This window comes from Ochotona curzoniae, unplaced genomic scaffold (genome assembly GCF_017591425.1).
Source record: "Ochotona curzoniae isolate NIBS_2020 unplaced genomic scaffold, NIBS_Ocur_1.0 contig_3622, whole genome shotgun sequence".
Taxonomy (NCBI): domain Eukaryota; kingdom Metazoa; phylum Chordata; class Mammalia; order Lagomorpha; family Ochotonidae; genus Ochotona; species Ochotona curzoniae.
Window position 1 is genome coordinate 9,820,236 of NW_024465926.1, and position 18,975 is coordinate 9,839,210.

General features: G+C 41.2%; 1 protein-coding gene across 2 annotated transcripts in view; it reads right to left on the minus strand.

Moving 5' to 3' along the window:
* HYDIN (HYDIN axonemal central pair apparatus protein) overlaps positions 1–18,975 on the minus strand; it is a 235,599-nt gene that overhangs the window by 124,965 nt on the left and 91,659 nt on the right. For both annotated transcript variants that reach the window (XM_040982405.1, XM_040982404.1), the window contains exon 17: positions 18,559–18,711. In XM_040982405.1, the coding sequence (XP_040838339.1) occupies positions 18,559–18,711 (153 nt within the window). The remainder of the gene's footprint in view (positions 1–18,558; positions 18,712–18,975) is intronic.

The window sequence follows — 18,975 nt, forward strand, 5'->3', positions numbered from 1 at the left end:
AATGTCTCACGTTTTAACTGTTCAAATTACTAAAAAAGGAAAAAGAATCCACCTCCCTTATATTAAGTAGCGGTGAGCCTTTTTGAACTGTCCACACATGGGTATTCGGGCCACCCCCTGGGAGCGATGTAGGGTTAACTGAATGTATCCTTTATGCTCAGCAACCCTTGAAATTTTGCTTCCCTGATTCAGAAGAAAACCTAGATGGCACAGTGAGTGGCAAACCACAGAAAAGCACTCACGCTGTAGGCATTCTAGTTAAGCATAACTTTCAGTTCTTAGCGGAGTAATCTTGCATATTTTTCTAGGCTGCTTTTAAGACTTTGCTGTCTTGGGATGTTTCTGCTGCAGGTCCACCTTCAGGCCAGAATTAGTGCACAGAATTAGCTTTGCATACTGAATGGGATTTGATATCCTCCTTGAATCTGTAGTTTTGGCATTTTTCATTTCTAAAAAGGTATCAGCCATTGTGCGCTTCAACATCGCATTATCCTTCTCCTTCTCCTATTTCTGTAGGACTCCAATTAAACCGTGCGTGACATCCTATTGTACCTCCCCTACCTCTTAGCTGACTTTTCTTTTGTTCTCTGCTTCATTTACGAATGGTTTCTTCTGATTTATTTTTCAGCTCCCTAATTCATCCTTCACCTGGGTGCTAAGCACATCTACATTGTTTTTTTTTTTTTAATTTTCAATTCAGTTCTTGGTATTTTATATCCTTTTCATAAGGCTTTCAGTCTTTTGAGAGCTCTTCCAATTCTGATTATGGCATTCAACTTATTAGCTGTTCCCCCAAGGCCCCTCTTATTATCTGCAAATTTGAAAATTGTTTTGAGGACTTTTCAAGTATGGTAAATACAGCAGATGCTTAATGAATGACTGGAGGGCTAGCCATTGTGGAAAATACTAGCATGCACTCAACATACTTGCTTCCCCTAACCATTTGACAACAAGGGCATTCATAGAGATCCATGAGTAAACAAGAAATCTGAGTCAGAAAGATGCCTCAGGTGAAATCGCCTCGGGTGAAGCAGAGGCTGTTGCAGCCATTGGGAAACACACAGACGACCACACACCTTTCCTTTTGCCTTCAAATGCAAAATCTGGCTTAAATGTCAGGAGATGTAATTCTTAATTGTATCATGCTATTAATTAATAAAGAAAAGTCACAACTTACCCTAATCACATATATAGGTATCCCAAAATGAATAAGGCACATCCTTTCCCTATTCTGATTGCTCAATCACTTAAAATCAATTGTGACAGTTCCATTTTTATTTTGGGGAAGATATTACTCTGCGATATACAGGTGGGTTAGTCTTCATGGGAAATGTGTAGTGGTTACTAATTTAATGCATTGAGGAGAGGTTGAAAAAGGAGAGGCTGAGAGGTCATCTGGAAACTTCCATGATGGTGACCGATGGGAAAGCCAAACTCTGCCAGATCATTAGAGGAGAGCCTGATGAGTCCCACGCTTGCCATCCTAAACTCCCCAAGCTCCTGTGAAGGTGGTATCCCTGAGCAAGCCCTACAAAGCCAAGCACGTAGGGGGAAACAACCTACTTAAACACAACTGTAAAGTTTGCCCTTTGCGCTGATGTTAGAGGATGTTAGAGTCTAAAATTGGCCTTCTTCCCTTTAATTTCTGTGGTATTCATAGTGAAAAGGGATATGAAGCAAGGAAAAAAAAAACTACATGTAGCTCGATGGGGGTTTGGGAACAATGCTGGCGTGAAGCAGAAACTTCTGAAAAGCTTAGAATGGGCTGGGAATGGAGCTGCGCTGCTTGTCTTTGAATCTGAGCAGAATGTACCCTGCACATTCTAAGTCATTGCTACAGATGTCAGTGAGTGAACTCGCATCCCACGGTAGTGAGTGCTTAGGAATGTCGGGTCTTGCTCAGGGTCACAGATGAGATGAGGCCAGAGGGTCTCAACGGTCATTGTCTTAGGAACCGGCTAATATGCACTCATTTAAGGAGAATTTCTTATTTATTTAAAAAAATTTGAATGTTATTTCCATAAGGTGAAAAAAAGATCTGGATTTTTCACAATGCAGATTCAGCTGCACATAATGATACTTCCTGCCTTACTTTAATCCTGACTTCCCACTGCCCTCCTTTCTTTTTTTAATTTACAATAACGTGCTTTCAGTTCACTTCAGAATCACAAGCAAAACCCTTTGCTGGGTAACGAATTAAAAAAACAGCAAGTAGAAAAAAAACCACTGTTCCTCAAGAGTATAAACAAAGGTTGTAAACAATAATCAAATCCCAAAATGTTAAGTTTGCTCACACAGATGACAATTTTTAAAATACTTTGCATATTAGTTACAACAGATCAGGAAAAACACAAGATATTTATACTCTGGGGACTGGCTTATTTTGCGGAGAATCTAATACTTAAACCAAAATGTCAACTTCCCAATTTACATCTGAACACAAACCTTGTTAGACAAACCAGAAAGCTAGTTACATTTCTTTTCTGGTTCGAATGTCTATGTGAGAAACAAGCAAATTGCGTTTCAAAATTTAAGTCAAAAGAAGCAAAAAAAGAATGTTTTTCAAAACTGTGAACTGTATGTAATGAGGGGGTGCGTAAATGATGAGGAGGGCATCTTAACTGTGGAAATTACAGATTTGAACCTGCGTTAGAGTCCTGGGGGGCAGGTGTCTAACCTTGCTGCTGAGAGGTCCCGGCCCCACAACGCAGAGCACCTGGTTTGATACTCAGCTCTGGCTGCTGATTCCGGCTGCCAGCTAATCCGGGAGGTGGGGATAAGGGCTCAAGCAACCGGGTTTCTGCCAACCACATGGGGGGCAACCTGGCTCCTGCATTCTGTTTGGTTCCTTTCCTGGCTCTTGTGGCATACAGGAGCTTACTCTCTCTCTCTTAAATAAATAATAAATGTGAAAACGAGTCCTATTATGATTCTTGAATAGGAAAACTTCTAAAGATAAAAAGAGAAGAAAACAAATACCATATTTATAAACTGTCTAAACAATAACCGTCTCTACTTGAAGGACACTTGGAGAAAATGCTCAATCTTATATGATTTAATCTGCTTTTCAAGATTTTTCTCTGGAACTTTCCTAGTCATAGTAACTTAGTCGTAATGGAGTGAGAAACCATCAAGTATAGTTTCCATGTTCTAGGAACGTTAGTCTACTATTGTCTATAATTTTATATTAAAATACTAAGTAAAAAAGTGATATTTACACATTTAATGTTCAGAATTAGAGGTCAATTATTATTGGTAGGAATAATTACATGAATTGACTGTCTTAATATTCTGCTCTTTAGAACCAAAGAAACAATTTTTAAAAGATTTACTTATTTGAAAGGAAGAGTTACAGAGAGCAAGCTATCTAACATCTGTTGCTTAACTTCCCAAATGGCCACAACAGCCAGAGCTGGGCTAATCTGAAGCCAGCAGCCAGGCACTTCCGGCTTTCCCAACCTTCACTGTTCCTAGGCATATTAACAGGGAGCTGGTTCAGAAGTGGAGCAGCTGGTATTTGGGACTGACAACATATGGCAACCTGATGCTTCAGATGGTGGCTTTACCCACTACTCCACAGCTCCAGTCCGAAGAAATAATCTCTCCAATACATGTTTCTATTTTACCCCCAAAATTTACTTCAATAGTCTGAGTGAAAATGCTAAACTCCTAATACATTAACCACAGAAAATGACACAAAAATGAGTTCTAAAAGAGGTGCAAATACAATTCAATTTCTATAGCTATTTAAAAGTGATCCCAGCTAGCTTCACTTCATGCAGAGCTCCTATTCCAGTAGACAAGAAATTTCGTGACTTATATCATTTCCAGTATGACCCACACAATTGAAGCAATACACAGAAATAGATACTTCATGCTTAAGAAACTCAGTACTTTTCTTGGAACTATTTGTCTTTTTGCTCACAGTTTTTCAATTCTGGGCTCTCAATTTAGATAAGATCGCAGTGGCTGCTGAAACAGAAAGACCTCTGACATTCAATGGTTTACTACAATAGGTTATTTATGGTTCACAACAATTCCCATTGGTGACAGGGCTGGGGATCAGCTCCTGTTCTCTTTAGCCAGCCCAGGACCTCAGCTAAACAGAGCCTGACTTATTTGACTTGTAGTTTCAAAGGAGACTCTGTGCATTGGCACTCAGCTGATCGAATGAGAAGAAAGGGAATGGAGAGGCAGGTGCTGAGATTTCTTGCACCAAACCTGGAAGTGGTGCACATCATTTCTGTCCACTTCCACTGGCCAGAACTCAACCATGCATCCCATACCTAACCCTGAAGCAGACTGGGAAATGTAGTCCAGTTCTGGGCCCAGAGCAGAGGGAGGTCTGATAAAACTACTCCTGCTGCTTTACTCACTCTACCTCCACATCCCTGGGACTGCCCTCAGCTCTCTTTTTCTAAGTTGATTCTAAAAGAAGAGGAGCTCGTTCCATCAGAATTCAGGTGCTGCAAAACAACTTGGCATTTGACATCCTGTGGGAATTTCAGGTGCATTTGCTCCTAAGATCAAATGGAGGCACAACTAGGAAAAAGGAAATAAGAAAGTTCTAGGCAAGAAGAGCTCATTCGGTTGGTTCTTTTCCAATTTGTGGCCTTGGAGCATTCTGCACAGTTTTGCTCACTTACGGGATCCAGTTTATAATTAACACATAAATCAATGTCATTGTGTGCTTCTTTTATCGAAAAAGAAAATGCTCTTCAGAGAGAGTACTGTCAATGTCATCTTTCCCATTCCAACTGTTTGTTTTAGCCAGTAGCACAGGTCAGTCCTCTGAGGGCTGTCACCAGCCTTGGTGCTATTTCAAGCCAGGGGACAGTAGTCTTCAATAGACGTGTCTGTTTCTATTCTGAATCCTGCTGACACAGGTTGACTATTCTGGAGAGAAAACCTGGAGTTGCTTTCCAGGGCTGGATTGGTGAGCCTCCCTTTTTGATGAAGCTTATTAATCATTGTCAGGCATAAAATCAGCAAAAACAGATCACAGATCCCAAGAACAAGGCCTTCTGAACTGTTGGATGCTCAGATCCCTACCAAGAGGCAGGCTGGATGCTGCTCTGACTCCCTGGGTCTCTTTGGTGTCTGACTTTAAGGCACGTCCTTTGGTTTTAAAGAGAACTTAGTCTATGTGGTATTTTCCTGTTAATAGATGGCATGTTCTGCTAAACAATGGATGCATGAATATAAGGATCGTATCTCTGGAGGACACGTCATCACCTTTTTCAACAGCACAATACATACAAGGTATGGAAACAGGTGAGGAGGAAGTGCTTTGAAAGATGAAGGATGTGAGCTTGAAGCCCTGGCTCAGCACATGTCACTTAGCCATGCCTGAAGCTCAGAGTACTGTCTGTATCTCCCACACAGAGCTGTGGATGAGTGATCGTGAGAACTCAGTGCTTGGCACATATAAAGCTCTCACAAACAACAACTATGGTCATCATTTGACCACAATCTGAAACGCCCCATGCTGCATGTGATGATGGATTTGACGGCATTTGCTGAAAGTATTGCAAAACTGATCAAGTGAACATGGTGCTAAAAGAGTACTTAATATGCAATATTCCGGCCAGAAGCAGACATCTGCTAGGGGCTGTGGCAGGTACACGCCTCAGGGTTCACCATCTTCTGGGGGTGTGTGATGATCTTCTCCCATTTATTTAGTCCAACACTGATCAAGGTGCTGCTGTGAAGGCACTGCACAGACGTGGTTCCAAATCACCCCACTGGACTCTGAGTGAAGAGATGTCATGTAGGTGAGGGCCCGTGGAAGGGGTGGCATGGCAGGGAGCTGTGTGTGGCTCTGTAGCAGCTGAAAGCTTGCTGATAAACAACTGCAAAGAAATAAATTCCTGGGCCCTCAGAGCGGCCCTCAGCCAAGCTTTCTAAATGGCAAATGGCACAGCTCACACCTGCCATCTCAGAACCAGAGGATGCAGCCAGACCAGGCGTGCATCTCTCATTCATGGAAACTAAGATAATATATCAGCATGACTTTAAACCACAATCCTGTGCATTTTGTTATTCAGCAATAGAAGAATGAGTGTCCCATATCTGTTTCAAAGATAATTAAAAACAAACAAACAAGCCTTCTTAAGTGTTCTAGCAAAATTACTGCAACAACTGCCACTGGTTTTCCTCTGAGTTGGGGCCAAAACTCAGGTGTCATTTGAGTTGCACATAAACAACAACTCTGAGCAGATATGCACATCCACACAAGTGCATATGACTGTAAGAAAGCACGGGACCTTTGTGATCTGCTGCAGCTGGGAACTCCTTGCCTGCTGGTGACTGGGGTCAGCCCTCCTCTCTGAGGCTTCACATATCCAACGATAACATTGGGCACCAGTGCACTTCCTGTGAAGTGCTCAGCTTCCAAGGTAAAACTGCTTGAGTTGCTAAACATTTCCTTACTGTGTGTTTAATATCCGCCACAGAAGGCAGAAGTGGATGTTATTGTTTGCAAATGTCACTTCAATAATAACTGCGGGTGTGACTATGTTCAGACAGACCTGTCATTCTGTCATGGTTTAGAGTACTTTTCTTCAAGGTAGCTTGTTTTCCAACTGGAATCTTCAAGAATTTCCTTGCATGGAATAAACAGAAGCACATGACAACAGGGACCAATAGTTTCTTTGGATACATGTTATTGTCTTAACAATCAGTACTCTGAGCTTCACCAAGGCCCTTCTCCTTTTTGTCTTCTAAATGGTGTCCCTGGTCTTAAGGTTCTCTGCTCTGAAGTGTATCCTTCTGACACTTATAATAATTAACCGAAAATTAGAAAATGGGGTGAAGTCGGAGTCATGATTAAAGGATGTTATCATGGGCCTGGTGGTCATCTATAGACTCTATTTTTGCAACCAGGCAACCTTGAGCTAGTTAAAAAAAATCTAGGTTCTGGACACTTTGTCTCTTAAATGTGCTACTTGGGGATGAAACAAGTGCCAACCACCTACTACCTTGTATGGCACGGAGCAAATACTGAGTAAGTGGTGGTCCCTCCTACTGTCATCAAAACTTCACACTTCACACCCAGTTCTTCCTGTTGCAACACTCTCTAGTCTACACTGCTCAAGGAATATTTTTCAAGACCTGCCCTGCTCCCCCAATGTTGAGGATACCATGTGGTGCTTCCTAAAAATCCTTTCTTCCCTTTGAGAAATCCAAGAAAGCCCTTCACAGAAAAATCCATGTACACACATCACTTAACTTCACAAACATGTTCCAGAGTCATGGACTCTACATGTGGGGGATGTTTGCCACTTATTTTTCAAGATTTATTTTTTGGAAAGTCAGATATACAGAGAATTGGAGAGACAAAGAGAAAGGTCTTTCATCTGCTGATTCACTCCCCAAGTGGTTGCAATGGCTGGAGCTGAGCCAATCCGAAGCTAGGAGCCAAGAGCTCTTTCAGATCTCCCATGCGGGTGCAGGGTCCCAAGAGATACAAAGAAGACAGGAGGGAAAGAACTGCCTTGGATAACAGTAAACTGGCTACTGACTTCTCACATATCGCTAAGGCAGGATGGCATCATGAAAATAAGTAGACCACACAGAAGTCTTCACAATGAAAATCAGGTCCTTTCTCCCTCAATGTCAGAACATATACACAAAACTGGAAGATTATCACTTGAGCCATTTGAGCCTAGATGTCTGGTGGCTCCTGGCTGAATACTACCAAATCCACAGAACATAGGGCCTCACATCGAAGCACTGCTTAGCCAAGTTCTATCAGTAAAGGTTTAGTGAAAAGAAAGAGAGTGAGAATGAGAGTGAGAGAGTGAGAGAGAGAAAGAGAGAGAGAGACGGAGGAAGTAAAGATAATGCAAGGAGAAGGGAGCCTAAAATAAAATAGTGATAATTACCAGTCTCAGGAAAATGAAAGGCAATTTTGCATCCACAAACAAGAATGAGGTATTTAAAAAAAACTGCACTTACATAAATTAAAAATATAAACACAAAAGGATCATTCAAAGTTCCATCAAGTACACAACTACTACTAAATTTCTGAGGTGCATATTCTGAATTTTGTGGTGTGTGTGTAAGTACAGAAAGACTATGTATATCTACATATACAAAGGCCTGCCCTCTCACGTGGAGCAACACTGTTTTGTTACCAGCTACTTTCACTCAACAGCATGAGGGCATTCCAAAAAGCATATTAAAAATGAAATTGAAAAAACAAGTTTATTTGTATTTAAAAATTACCATACTTATATATTAAACATGCATAATATATTATAATATATTAAACATATTAATATTGTATTATGACTGTGCTAGTTTATACTCCCTTTCTGATTTTAGAACTAAGATGATACTGGCACTATAGGAGATTGGGAGGATTCCCTCTGTTTCAAATGTTTCCTGAAACTCACTGCCTTTTCCAGAACTGGATCAAACATAAGACAGGAGAAGGAAGCAGGGCATCTCTGAGCTCACGCACATGGTTTGCATAAGGTTCCAGACATCTGTACAACTAAATACGCAGGCTTCCAGGGGATTACAGAGTCAGAAAGCTAAGGAACAAAATTTTCCATGTAATGCTTTATTTGCTAGGTGGCCCATTTGCTTTCATAGGGGAAGGACATAGTTGCATTCAGCAACACAGAAACCAGAGAGGTGGGGGAAGTGTCCTGGCTCTCCAGCACATAGCTCCATGCTGTGTGGACTGATGGGTCCAAGGCTTCAGAATCCGAGTTTTCCTGCCTGAGTCTCCCTTATTTTTTTCTCTTATGTAAAAACAGACCAAATGACCTTCAACTATTGTGACACAACAGTGTGTGTCTTAATCCAAGTTCTTTCATCTGGCTTTTTTTTTTTTCTAAGTCTGTTAACATCAATCATCAAAGGTACCAGATATTCAATGCTTATTTTTTCACAGAGATTTTCTGAATGCATCACCATACTTGCAATGCAGTAATAACACATTTTGGATGACATTATTAGTTCCATTCGAAGACAGGAATCAAAAGGTCAGAAAGGCAAATAATCTTCCCAGGGTCAGAATATGTCGAATTTGGACTTGATTCCAGATCTGTCTAATCACAACACCCTTACTCTTTTTTACAAAGATTCATTGAAAGGCAGACCAATAGAGAGACTGGGAAAGAGAGAGGGAAACTGGGAGAGAGGGAAAGAGAATGAGATGGAGGGAAGGAAGAAGGGAGAAGAGAAAAGGAGAAAGGGAGAAAAGTGGTGAGGACAGACACCACTGGTTCGGTCCTCATATAGCTGCAACAGCTATATCTGGGCCAGACTGAAGCCAGAGGCCCAAGCTTCCATCCTAATCTTTCTCTTGGGAAGCAGGGGCCCAAGCACTTTGGGCAATCCTCTGTTGCCCTCCCAGGTGCATTAGCAGGAAGTCGGTCAGAAAGTGGAGCAGCCAGGACTCCAATATGAGATGCATTCGCCACATCAGGCAGCCCTGGCGGCCTTGTTACTGATAGTTCAGGATACTGTCAGCATTCACACACATTCAGCAGCAATGATTTGTTGAGTGACTGTCCTACACAACAAAGCCAGGCATGGAACATGACATTGCCTGCCCTCAGAAAATGTTATCCTCTACTCCCCAGATATACCCTAATTTATTGCCCTAACATTTCAAAAGAGAGTTTTTTTTTTCTTCTCATGCATGAAGCATGACGTTGCATACAACAAATTTATCACATTGACATTAGCAAGCAGACATACTCCAGGTGCCATGGTAGGGAGTTCTACCGTACCATGTATGCTTCTTGGGTCTCTGACCTTTAGTTTGTGACACAGGTGAGGAACTGAGGAAAAGAATAATGTTCTCTAGTATGAACATTATGTAATTTTGATAAATGTGTACTAGAAGTTTTGTACTACCAATAAACCTCCACACAGTACTACTAAAAGTGCTTCTTGTTTTTGTTCACTGCATAAAATTTTTACTTCATTTTGTAAAACTGGATTAATATTGAATATGACTATCTACTTCAGTGCACAAAACAGACAAAGTAAAAGCTTTAGCTGAAAATGACAATACCAATCTGCTAAAAACCATGTAAGTTGGGTTGATGATGATGCTAGCAATGGAAAGAAGCTATAGATTTTCAAGAAGGAGGGAAGGCGGGAATTGCAAGAAAAAAACTATGAGACACATAAAAAGGACATTTTAAACTCCTTGATGAAGGTACTAATTGTATACCTAAATAATAATTAATTTGGAAAAAATAATTTTCTAAAACTAATTACTAGCCGGGACAGACAGAATGAAGATGGCCAGGCTTGCAAACAGGACAGTTTTATGGAAATCTCTTTAGTGATAAAATTACCAGCCCCTGCCTTCTTTCATTTTGTCCTTGGCTTATATTCCAGCAAATCACATTTGACCAGTAGAGCTGTCATTGTAAATTCAGGGAAGATGCTGACCCACCACGTTAACTATGGTGGTTCAATCAATAGCCTTCCTTTGCTCAGTGTGGTTTATCATCGATATGACCTATTGAAATCTGTCTTCTGAGTTTCACATTAAACTTGACCCAAGTGAAAGAGCTTTCAGGAGAACTTGGGGTGGGAAGCTCCCAATTCCTGGTCAACACAAATCTCTGCTTTTGGAAGTTTCTTGATGGTATTTGCTCTGGCATCCTCCTGTCACTTATTGGGTCACTTGGGACAGCTCACCAAGAGTCTAACACATTTTTGAATGGTCATGAATTTTATACCTAAAAAGAAAACAATGTCCACCAAAATAAAATGGAATTTTACTTCCTTCCTATTTCCTTTACCAGCATGATCTCTTCATAGATTTTCTATGATTAAGATGAAGATTAAACAACTGTGTTCTCTTATGCCACCTGAAAACACATTTTGTCTCCTCTTTGGAGGTGCTCATGCAAAAATGCATGAAGCACTATCGAAAAAAGTCTGTCAATTATAGATCAATCAGCATAAGCTTTAAAATGCACTGTTAAATGCATATACAGATACAAAAATCTGAAAACAAAACAACAAGGTTTAGTTGTATACTAAAAAATGAGATAACAAATGGGCTACAAATAGGACAAAATATAAGTCTTAGACCTGGGTTCTACGTCTTGCAACAGGAGAGGAGGGCAGAAAATGGAAACCAAAATCGTCCCACAGGAAGCAGAAGCTGCTGGCCAACATTCCCAGACGCAGCAGCCTCTCTGCACGCAGAAGGAAGCAGAACAGAGCTGTGACGGTGCTGCAACAACCATCTGTACTACACTGTGCCAGCTGTGGTAAGTGTGGTGGCAGTGAAAGAGGAACTTGTCATGCAGACAGACCCTAGGCCAAGCCTCTGGCTACCACTATGACTGAACGTGTCACTTCTCCACTCTCCTTACCGGACGGAAGGTCAAGACATGATTCTGGACCAGTGCTTCCTGTCCAGGGTAAAGAGAGATCTGAGTACCGAGCATGAGATCAGCTCCACTAGACTGAGTCCCCACTGAAGCTCCCAAGCGCCCAGGACAGACACAGATGACCGGGTAATACATCCATCTCTAAGCAATCAACACACTGACATCACTGAGAAACGCACCTGAGACCCTAAAGAAGAGGCAGAATGGAATAACATACATAGAACAAGGATTGTGAGACAACAATGAGGCAGAAATCAAGAACAAGCAGTTAAGAACAGCTGTATTGAAAAGTACAGTCTCTGATGTTAAACTGAGAATGTAAAATAAGCGAGATAAACTTCAGACTTGCAAAATTCAAAGAATTTTTAAACTGGACATACTACTGATAAGACAACAGAGAAATAAAGAAATTAAAATATGTAAGAGAAAATAATAAGACACGTAGGGTAGTACAATCAGTAGTATTAGAAACATATGCATATATATGTAAATGCAAATTATACAATTAGGATCTGTTCATTAAGTATGTGTGCATGTCTTTCTAAAGAAACAGGATGAACAGTCAAAAAGAAATATTTCAAAAGATAATGATTGAAGCTTTTTATTTAAAATTCCTTGATATTAAAGAGAACTGTAAGAAAAACAGGGATAAAAACACAGTCTTAAGAGAAACCAGTGAGAAAGTACCAGTTGCCTATCAAGGAACAATAATCAGACGAGGAGCGGAGTTTTTGACAGCAGCAATTAATTCCAGATGCCAATCATTAAAGAGTTAAAAACGGAATAAAACTGCATCAAATAGAATCTTACAACTTGGCTAAACTATCACGCCAGGCTGCAGTATCATAAATCATCAAATAGCTTTAAGGATATAAATCAGCAAGAAGAAGGGAGAGAGGCCAAGAAAGGAAAGAAAAAAAACCCAAGACATCAGTGGAGCTGGTATTGTGGCCTGTCATGTTAAGCTGCCACATTCAGTGCTGGCATCTCATATGGGCACCGGTTTGAGTTCTAACTGCTTTACTTCCCACAGAGCTCCCTGCTAACGTGCTGGAAAAGAAGCACAAGACAACCCAACTCCTTGGACAGAAGTGGGGCAGGAGGCAGAGAGATGCTCCCGGCTGTGGAGACAGAGCAAGGGCCCTGAGCCAAGGGGTACAGGCAGCCTGTGGAAGTGGCTCAAGGCAGGCCCCTCTTCCTGAGCCACCAAAAGGACCTATTTTCATACTGACCCCTGTAACTGTAAGTTCATGCTTGCGCTGAAGCACCAATGGAAAACTAGTACACTTGCCCATGGAAAGATGGATCTTCATTAGATTCTGAAAACCCAACCACAGATTAAAAAGGATTCATCTAAATCAATAATACTCATGAAAACGGAAAATAAAGAAATGAAAAGGAATACTAGGAAACAACTATAAAAAGAAGCCAATAAAATAATGTTATCACACAAAATAGAATTTATCAGAAAGCCTAAATGAGTACCAAAATGAATAATATATTGCGAAAAATAGAAATAAAATGCCAGTAAGTAAAGACTACTATGAATTTATATGCACCTACTCAAATAGCCTACAAAATAAGTTGTGGGGTATCACACAGTAATATTATTTATTTATATTGTTATATATATACACACACACTAACTTCAAAAAATCACGATTTAGTTTTTATGGATGTATGTATTAATTAAATACAAAAACGTGGCTTATTTAAATTAAAAATTCATCAAACATCAAATTAAATTAGATATAAGAGAAAAGAAAGGGGCCCATGGGTTGTATATAGGGCTAATGTTTTTGTTAATGTCTGATTTCCCTAATAACGAATCTGAGGCAGGTACAGGGAAAGGTGTTAACATGCATGAGATTTCAGTGTCATGTCCCACTGTGCAATTTTTCCATCCACTGTGCAATTTTGCCCTCCAGAATCAAATATCTCAGTGCTGGAACAGAAAGGGACTAGGCTACAGTTCAGAAAGTCAGAGCGCCAGTGGAGTTTTCTCGTGGAGCTTTGGTGAGCTCTCTGAACCCAGAGAATCTGAGCCATGCCACCCACTGACTGGGCAGAGAGAACCCAGGGTGAGCGTGTATGGGCTGTGCGGCTGCACACGGCAGGGGTGTGAACTGAATCCTAGTATTTTCTTCTCAACATATGTCTTAGGAAACAAAGCTACAAACAAAGGACGAAGTACACAACAACCGTAGCTGGTCTCTGCTTCACGCTCACTTCTTTCCTTCCTCCTCGTGGTTTCTTTGAATGGTTCCATGTTAGGGCAGATTGAACGTCCTGAGGCCTGTGACGTGGCTCCCTCTGTCTGTACTTTACACACCCTCTGTGTTGTAGCACTGTAAGGACGTCCTCTCTCCAAAAGCCTTGGTAGGGATGTGCAGGAAGACCTCACTCTGTCATTTCCTCTCTTTCAAATAAATACATTAATACATACATACATACATATTTTTTAAGCAGGTCTGCAATATACTAAAAATAAAATAAAATAAGATAAAATAAAATAAAATAAAAAACACTGGGCCTTAGCCATCTGCCTAGCACTGAGTCCCCATGCAGGCCTCTGTGCACAGGTACATGTTCTGGGTCTGCAGTGAGAGCTCAGGCATGGTGAAAGCTATGCAGCATGAGGCACAGCCAGCTTGCTAAGGAGCAGGTGCAAAATGAGCTCTCTGGTGATGGCCACAGTTAGTACATGTCCTACAAAGGACCCAGTCCAGCACTAGGAATCTCACCTCATGTGAAATACCTGATGACTTGCCTCTGTTTTGCCAAAAGACGAGCATAACTGAATTTGAAAATCTGTTCAGGAGCAGTGATAGTCAAAAATCTTTATGTACATTTACACGTGTAAGCTGAATGCTCTGTTACACTGAGTCACAGGGGATAAAACACGAAAGCTGAAGAGTAGCTTTTGAGTCTGTTTCAGATAGACAAGGCAGGGGATTACGGATGGTTGAAAGTGACGTAGTGTGATGTTTCACCTATGCACGTATCAGCACACCACTGAGCAAAGCTTATCCGGGGCGCTTCTCACTTTCAGAAATGCTTCATATGTTTTTCTCCCTTCCCTTTTAGCAACTGATGTTCTCCTAGGTCTGAGTGGGCTTTAATGGACATGAAACTATGATTTTTTCTTCATTTATAAACCGATTTCCTTACGCTGCGATTTGGTAGAGTAAGACAGGGCAGTGGCACACTGGGAAATAGCACTGACTGAAATGAGACCATCAGGAGGCCAAAACCAAGCCTGTCACTGACAACCGTGGTAGTTTATTTAGCCTGTATCTATTTTATTTATACCTCATTAAAATGGTGTTTATGACAGTATTATAATATAAATTTGATACTGAACATAAGGTGGTAAATGGTCAGAATTGGTGGTTTTAATTATAATTAATGTCACCATCAGAACTGCCAAGCCCGATGCCAGGTGTTAGAAATGCAGCATAGAAACTGTTATTCAAAGGAGACAGACCCACAGACAAGTCAATGCAGAGTCTCCTGCTGGCATGAGGAATGACCTAAGGGCCATGGATCTGAACAAGAGGCAACAGCACAATTCCTGCCTTGCTCCCACATCACAGGATGTACGGTGTGACAGGTGACCAAGACAAAGAGATGCTTTAAAAGAAACAACTTGGGATAACGCATCACAATTCCTGCTTCCTGGCCCCAGGACTTTCAGTATCAAACCATGATGGCCTCTTCCTTCAGCTCACAGCACAGCAAAGACATCTGAGCACCCAACAAATCCCAAGGTGGAACTAGCTTCGGAAGCCAGGCTGAAGTTGGCCAGAGTGAAAGGGAAAGAACTTACAGACGCTTCCTAAGAGTGCCAAGCAAGGTGCTGGTTCTGTCTGACACAGGGCACCCATGGAGAGCAGCAAACATCCCTTCACCCACAGCCCAGTCACCACCATGTTCTCGCTTTAGGGAGACAGAGAGAAGCTCCTTTCTTGAGAGAACTCTCTGTGCATGGGCAGAACCTGCACTGTCTGAAGGCCTTTCCCTTCACTACTCAGATTCATCAACCCTGAGCCACAGATGACCTACTCAGTCTACGGCCATTCCACCCTGAACGCGCCTGATCGCATCTGATCTCGGAAGCTAAGCAGGGTCGGGCCTGGTTAGTACTTGGATGGGAGACAGATGACCTATTCAATCCTTCCAAATAATACTTGGGGGAGGGCATTCGAAAGCAAAGGTGAACCCAATGCTCTCACTCACATGACACTCTTTCTCATACTAATCAATCTATTTTTCATTTACAATAAATCAGGATTTAACAGAACACAAGAAACATAATTGTCACTCCTCACTCCACAGAACATGAAAAGGCCTCAGGTTTGTTGTTGTTTTGCACAGCATTTGTTTCAGACAGATTCAAAGGTACTTTGTCACTAGGCTCCTTAATGTTACTGTGAAGCTAGGTGTTTGGTTTCCGATCTCCTGGCTTTTCCATCTGCTAAGAACAACCGCTGGTTTCTGTTAAGTGGTCACCGTGAGGTGTGTCCATGTGTGGTTGGCAACAGAAGCCACATTTAGGAGGGGTTGATATTCATGGGCAGCACCAAGAGGACAGACAGCAACCCCTCCTGATGGGGCAGTCGGCAAGCAGAGCAGAGCTTCGCCCACCTGACGAGGTGGCAGCTTTAATTACAGAACAAATGGCGATTTACTGAAACACTCTCCTAATGCTTTACAATTTCTGTAAGAATGAGTCTGAAGGTTTTGGTGCCATATATCAAGTTGAAACTTAATAAATGTTATATTAATTTCTTTCCACTGCAGTTAATGTCTAGGTTAGCATAAATCAATTTTCACAATGCTAATGCATATCATATTTACCAGGAAATCCAACAGAAAGGCTGGCTGGAACTTGAAAGGAGTTTAATGAGAGCTACAACTGAAATTGCTTTATGCCACAGCCCAGGGAATAGCAGCTTTCCAAGAGAGACCAGAGGGACAAACATATCCTCCAGTGGACCACTGCATCCCACGTTGGGTTCCTGGCACCTGGAGCCTGATGCCATAAACTGATACAAAAGCATCAGAGAACAGAATCACAGAACCTTGATGAGAAAGAACAAGTCTCACTTTAACAAAACAACTGGCTCATTCAACATACAAGAAATTTTTTAAAAGTATAGAGAGGGGCTAGCACAATAGCCTAAAGGCTGAAGTCCTCGCCTTACAACAGCTGGGATCCCAAATGGGCACTGGTTTGTATCCTGGTTGCTCCACTTCCCTTCCAGTTCCCTGATTGTGGCCTGGAAAAGCAAGCAGTAAAGCCTTAGGACCCTACCCCCATGTGGGAGACCTGCAAGAAGCTCCTGGCTTCTGACTTGGATCGGTTCAGCTCTGGCTGTTGTAGCTACATGGGGAGTGAAACAGTGGACAGAATATATTTCTCTCTGTCTCTCCTTCTCTAAATCTGAGTTTCCAATAAAAATAAATAAATCTTTTAAAAAAAGTTTTAAAAAGTATGGTGAGGTGCTGATGCTGTGGTGCATCAGGTAAAGTGTGTGTGTGTGTGTGTGTGTGTGTGTCCCTTCCTGTAACTACTTTTCAAACAAAAATATTTGTTGAAAGTACATAGGGGGCGGCCAACTATGGAAGTCAATATGGAGAGTGCTAAGACAACTGAAAGTTAATCTATCATATGGTGTAGTAATCCCACTCCTGGGAATGTATCCAAAAGAAGCGATGTTCCCATGAAAGAAAATAGGAATAGCAACTATCAAAAACAAAGGCAAATGTGGAGAACATCCCACTAAAAGGCTAACAGAAGACTTAATCAAAGAACAACCCATCGCTAAAATGACAGGACAAAACTGCCCCTTATCCATAATAACTCTGAATGTGAATGGCTTAAACTCATCAGTCAAATGCCATAAATTGCAGGACTGGATCAAAAAACAAAACCCATCTATCTGCTGCTTACAGGAGACACATCTCACCAACAAAGATCAGAGGAAACTGAAAGTGAAAGGATGGAAAAAGTTATTCCAAGCGAATGGTAAAGAAAAATTTGCAGGTGTAGCCATTCTTATATCAAATGATATAAATTTTGGTGTGAAGAACATCTTTTAGATGAAGAAGGACACCACATAAATATCAAAGGATACATTCAGCAAAAAGAGATCACCATAATAAATGTATATGTGCTAAATGCCAAAGTATCTAGCTGCGTGAAACAAATATTAATGGGTTTAAAGGGAGAAATAGACTCCAATACAATCATAGTGGGGGACCTTAATACCCCATTAACATCAATGGACAGATCAAAGAGACAGAAATTCAGCAAAGAAGCAACAGAACTCACCCAAACTCTACAGCAAATGGACTTAGTTGATATCTATCCAAACCTTTCATCCTACAGACAGAGAATACTTTTTTTCATCAGCACATGGAACCTTCTCCAGAATTGACCATGTTACAGGCCACAAAACAAGCTTCAGCGAATTTTAAAAAATTGAACTTATACCAGGCATCTTCTCAGATCATCATGGAGTGAAGCTAGAGATCAAGAAGTCAAAACACGAGGAAGACTTGCAAACACATGGAGACTGAATAGTATGTTACTAAATGAGCAATGGGTTAGAGTCATTATCACACATGTAGAAGTAAGGTGAACACATTTCTAAGCTTGTGTTACATCTCCTTTTTGATCTGTCTTTGCCTAGTTATTTAAATCCTATTTTGTTAGGATTGCACAACATTGCCTTGTGCTTCAAACAAGCTCACAGACTACCTTAAAATGCTCTTGGAATGGAGAAAGACTAAAAATGGAGTAAGCACACAGGTTTGTGACTAAGCAGATTCCAATGAAAAGGGGCTCTTTCAGTGACACGGACAGTGGGGAGGTATTTCTGGGAAGGTTGGGCTCAGATTATGAACTGTTTATTAGGAAAGCTGGTTGGCCTCTGCAGCATCTTCCCAAACTGGGACTATGTGCAACGTACTTGCCTATTTGCCAAAACACATGCACACATCACGTCTCTTAATCAATGAAAGGATCATAATAAAGAGAAATTGGACACAGAATGTCATGGTTTAATGCAGTTTAACCATGCAAATCCCTGTTCATAATGATCATTTTCAAAGACATGCTGCAAAACTGGGTTACTGCCTTTAAGTCAAAACTGTGTTTACACAATTCACTTACCATGCGTGCCCGAAATAACGCAGGAATGAAGGACTGGTTAGATAGGTTGAGAATTCTGGAAGAGTCCTTTAGGACATAGATATTGCCAAAATCAACTTGGGTGGGATGTACGTAGATAACTGGGCCATCTCCAACACTTTTTAGGTAACAAGCCTGTGTTTGATGTGAGAGAAAGAACACAGCAACAACTGAAAATGGCTCAACTTAAAAGTCAGTTTCTATAGAGGCTTCTAGCTATCCATTTAAGTAAAATCAGAAGCAAAAAAGTGTTCTTGGGAGAAGCTGCATCCCTTCCCACTGCTGTGGTATGTGGGAAGCATGGATGGCCATGCTGAGTTTAACAACATGAGGATATATCTGCAAACAGGTTTCCTAAGAAACACAGCATTTGCATTTTACCACTGTAGAGTGAAATGT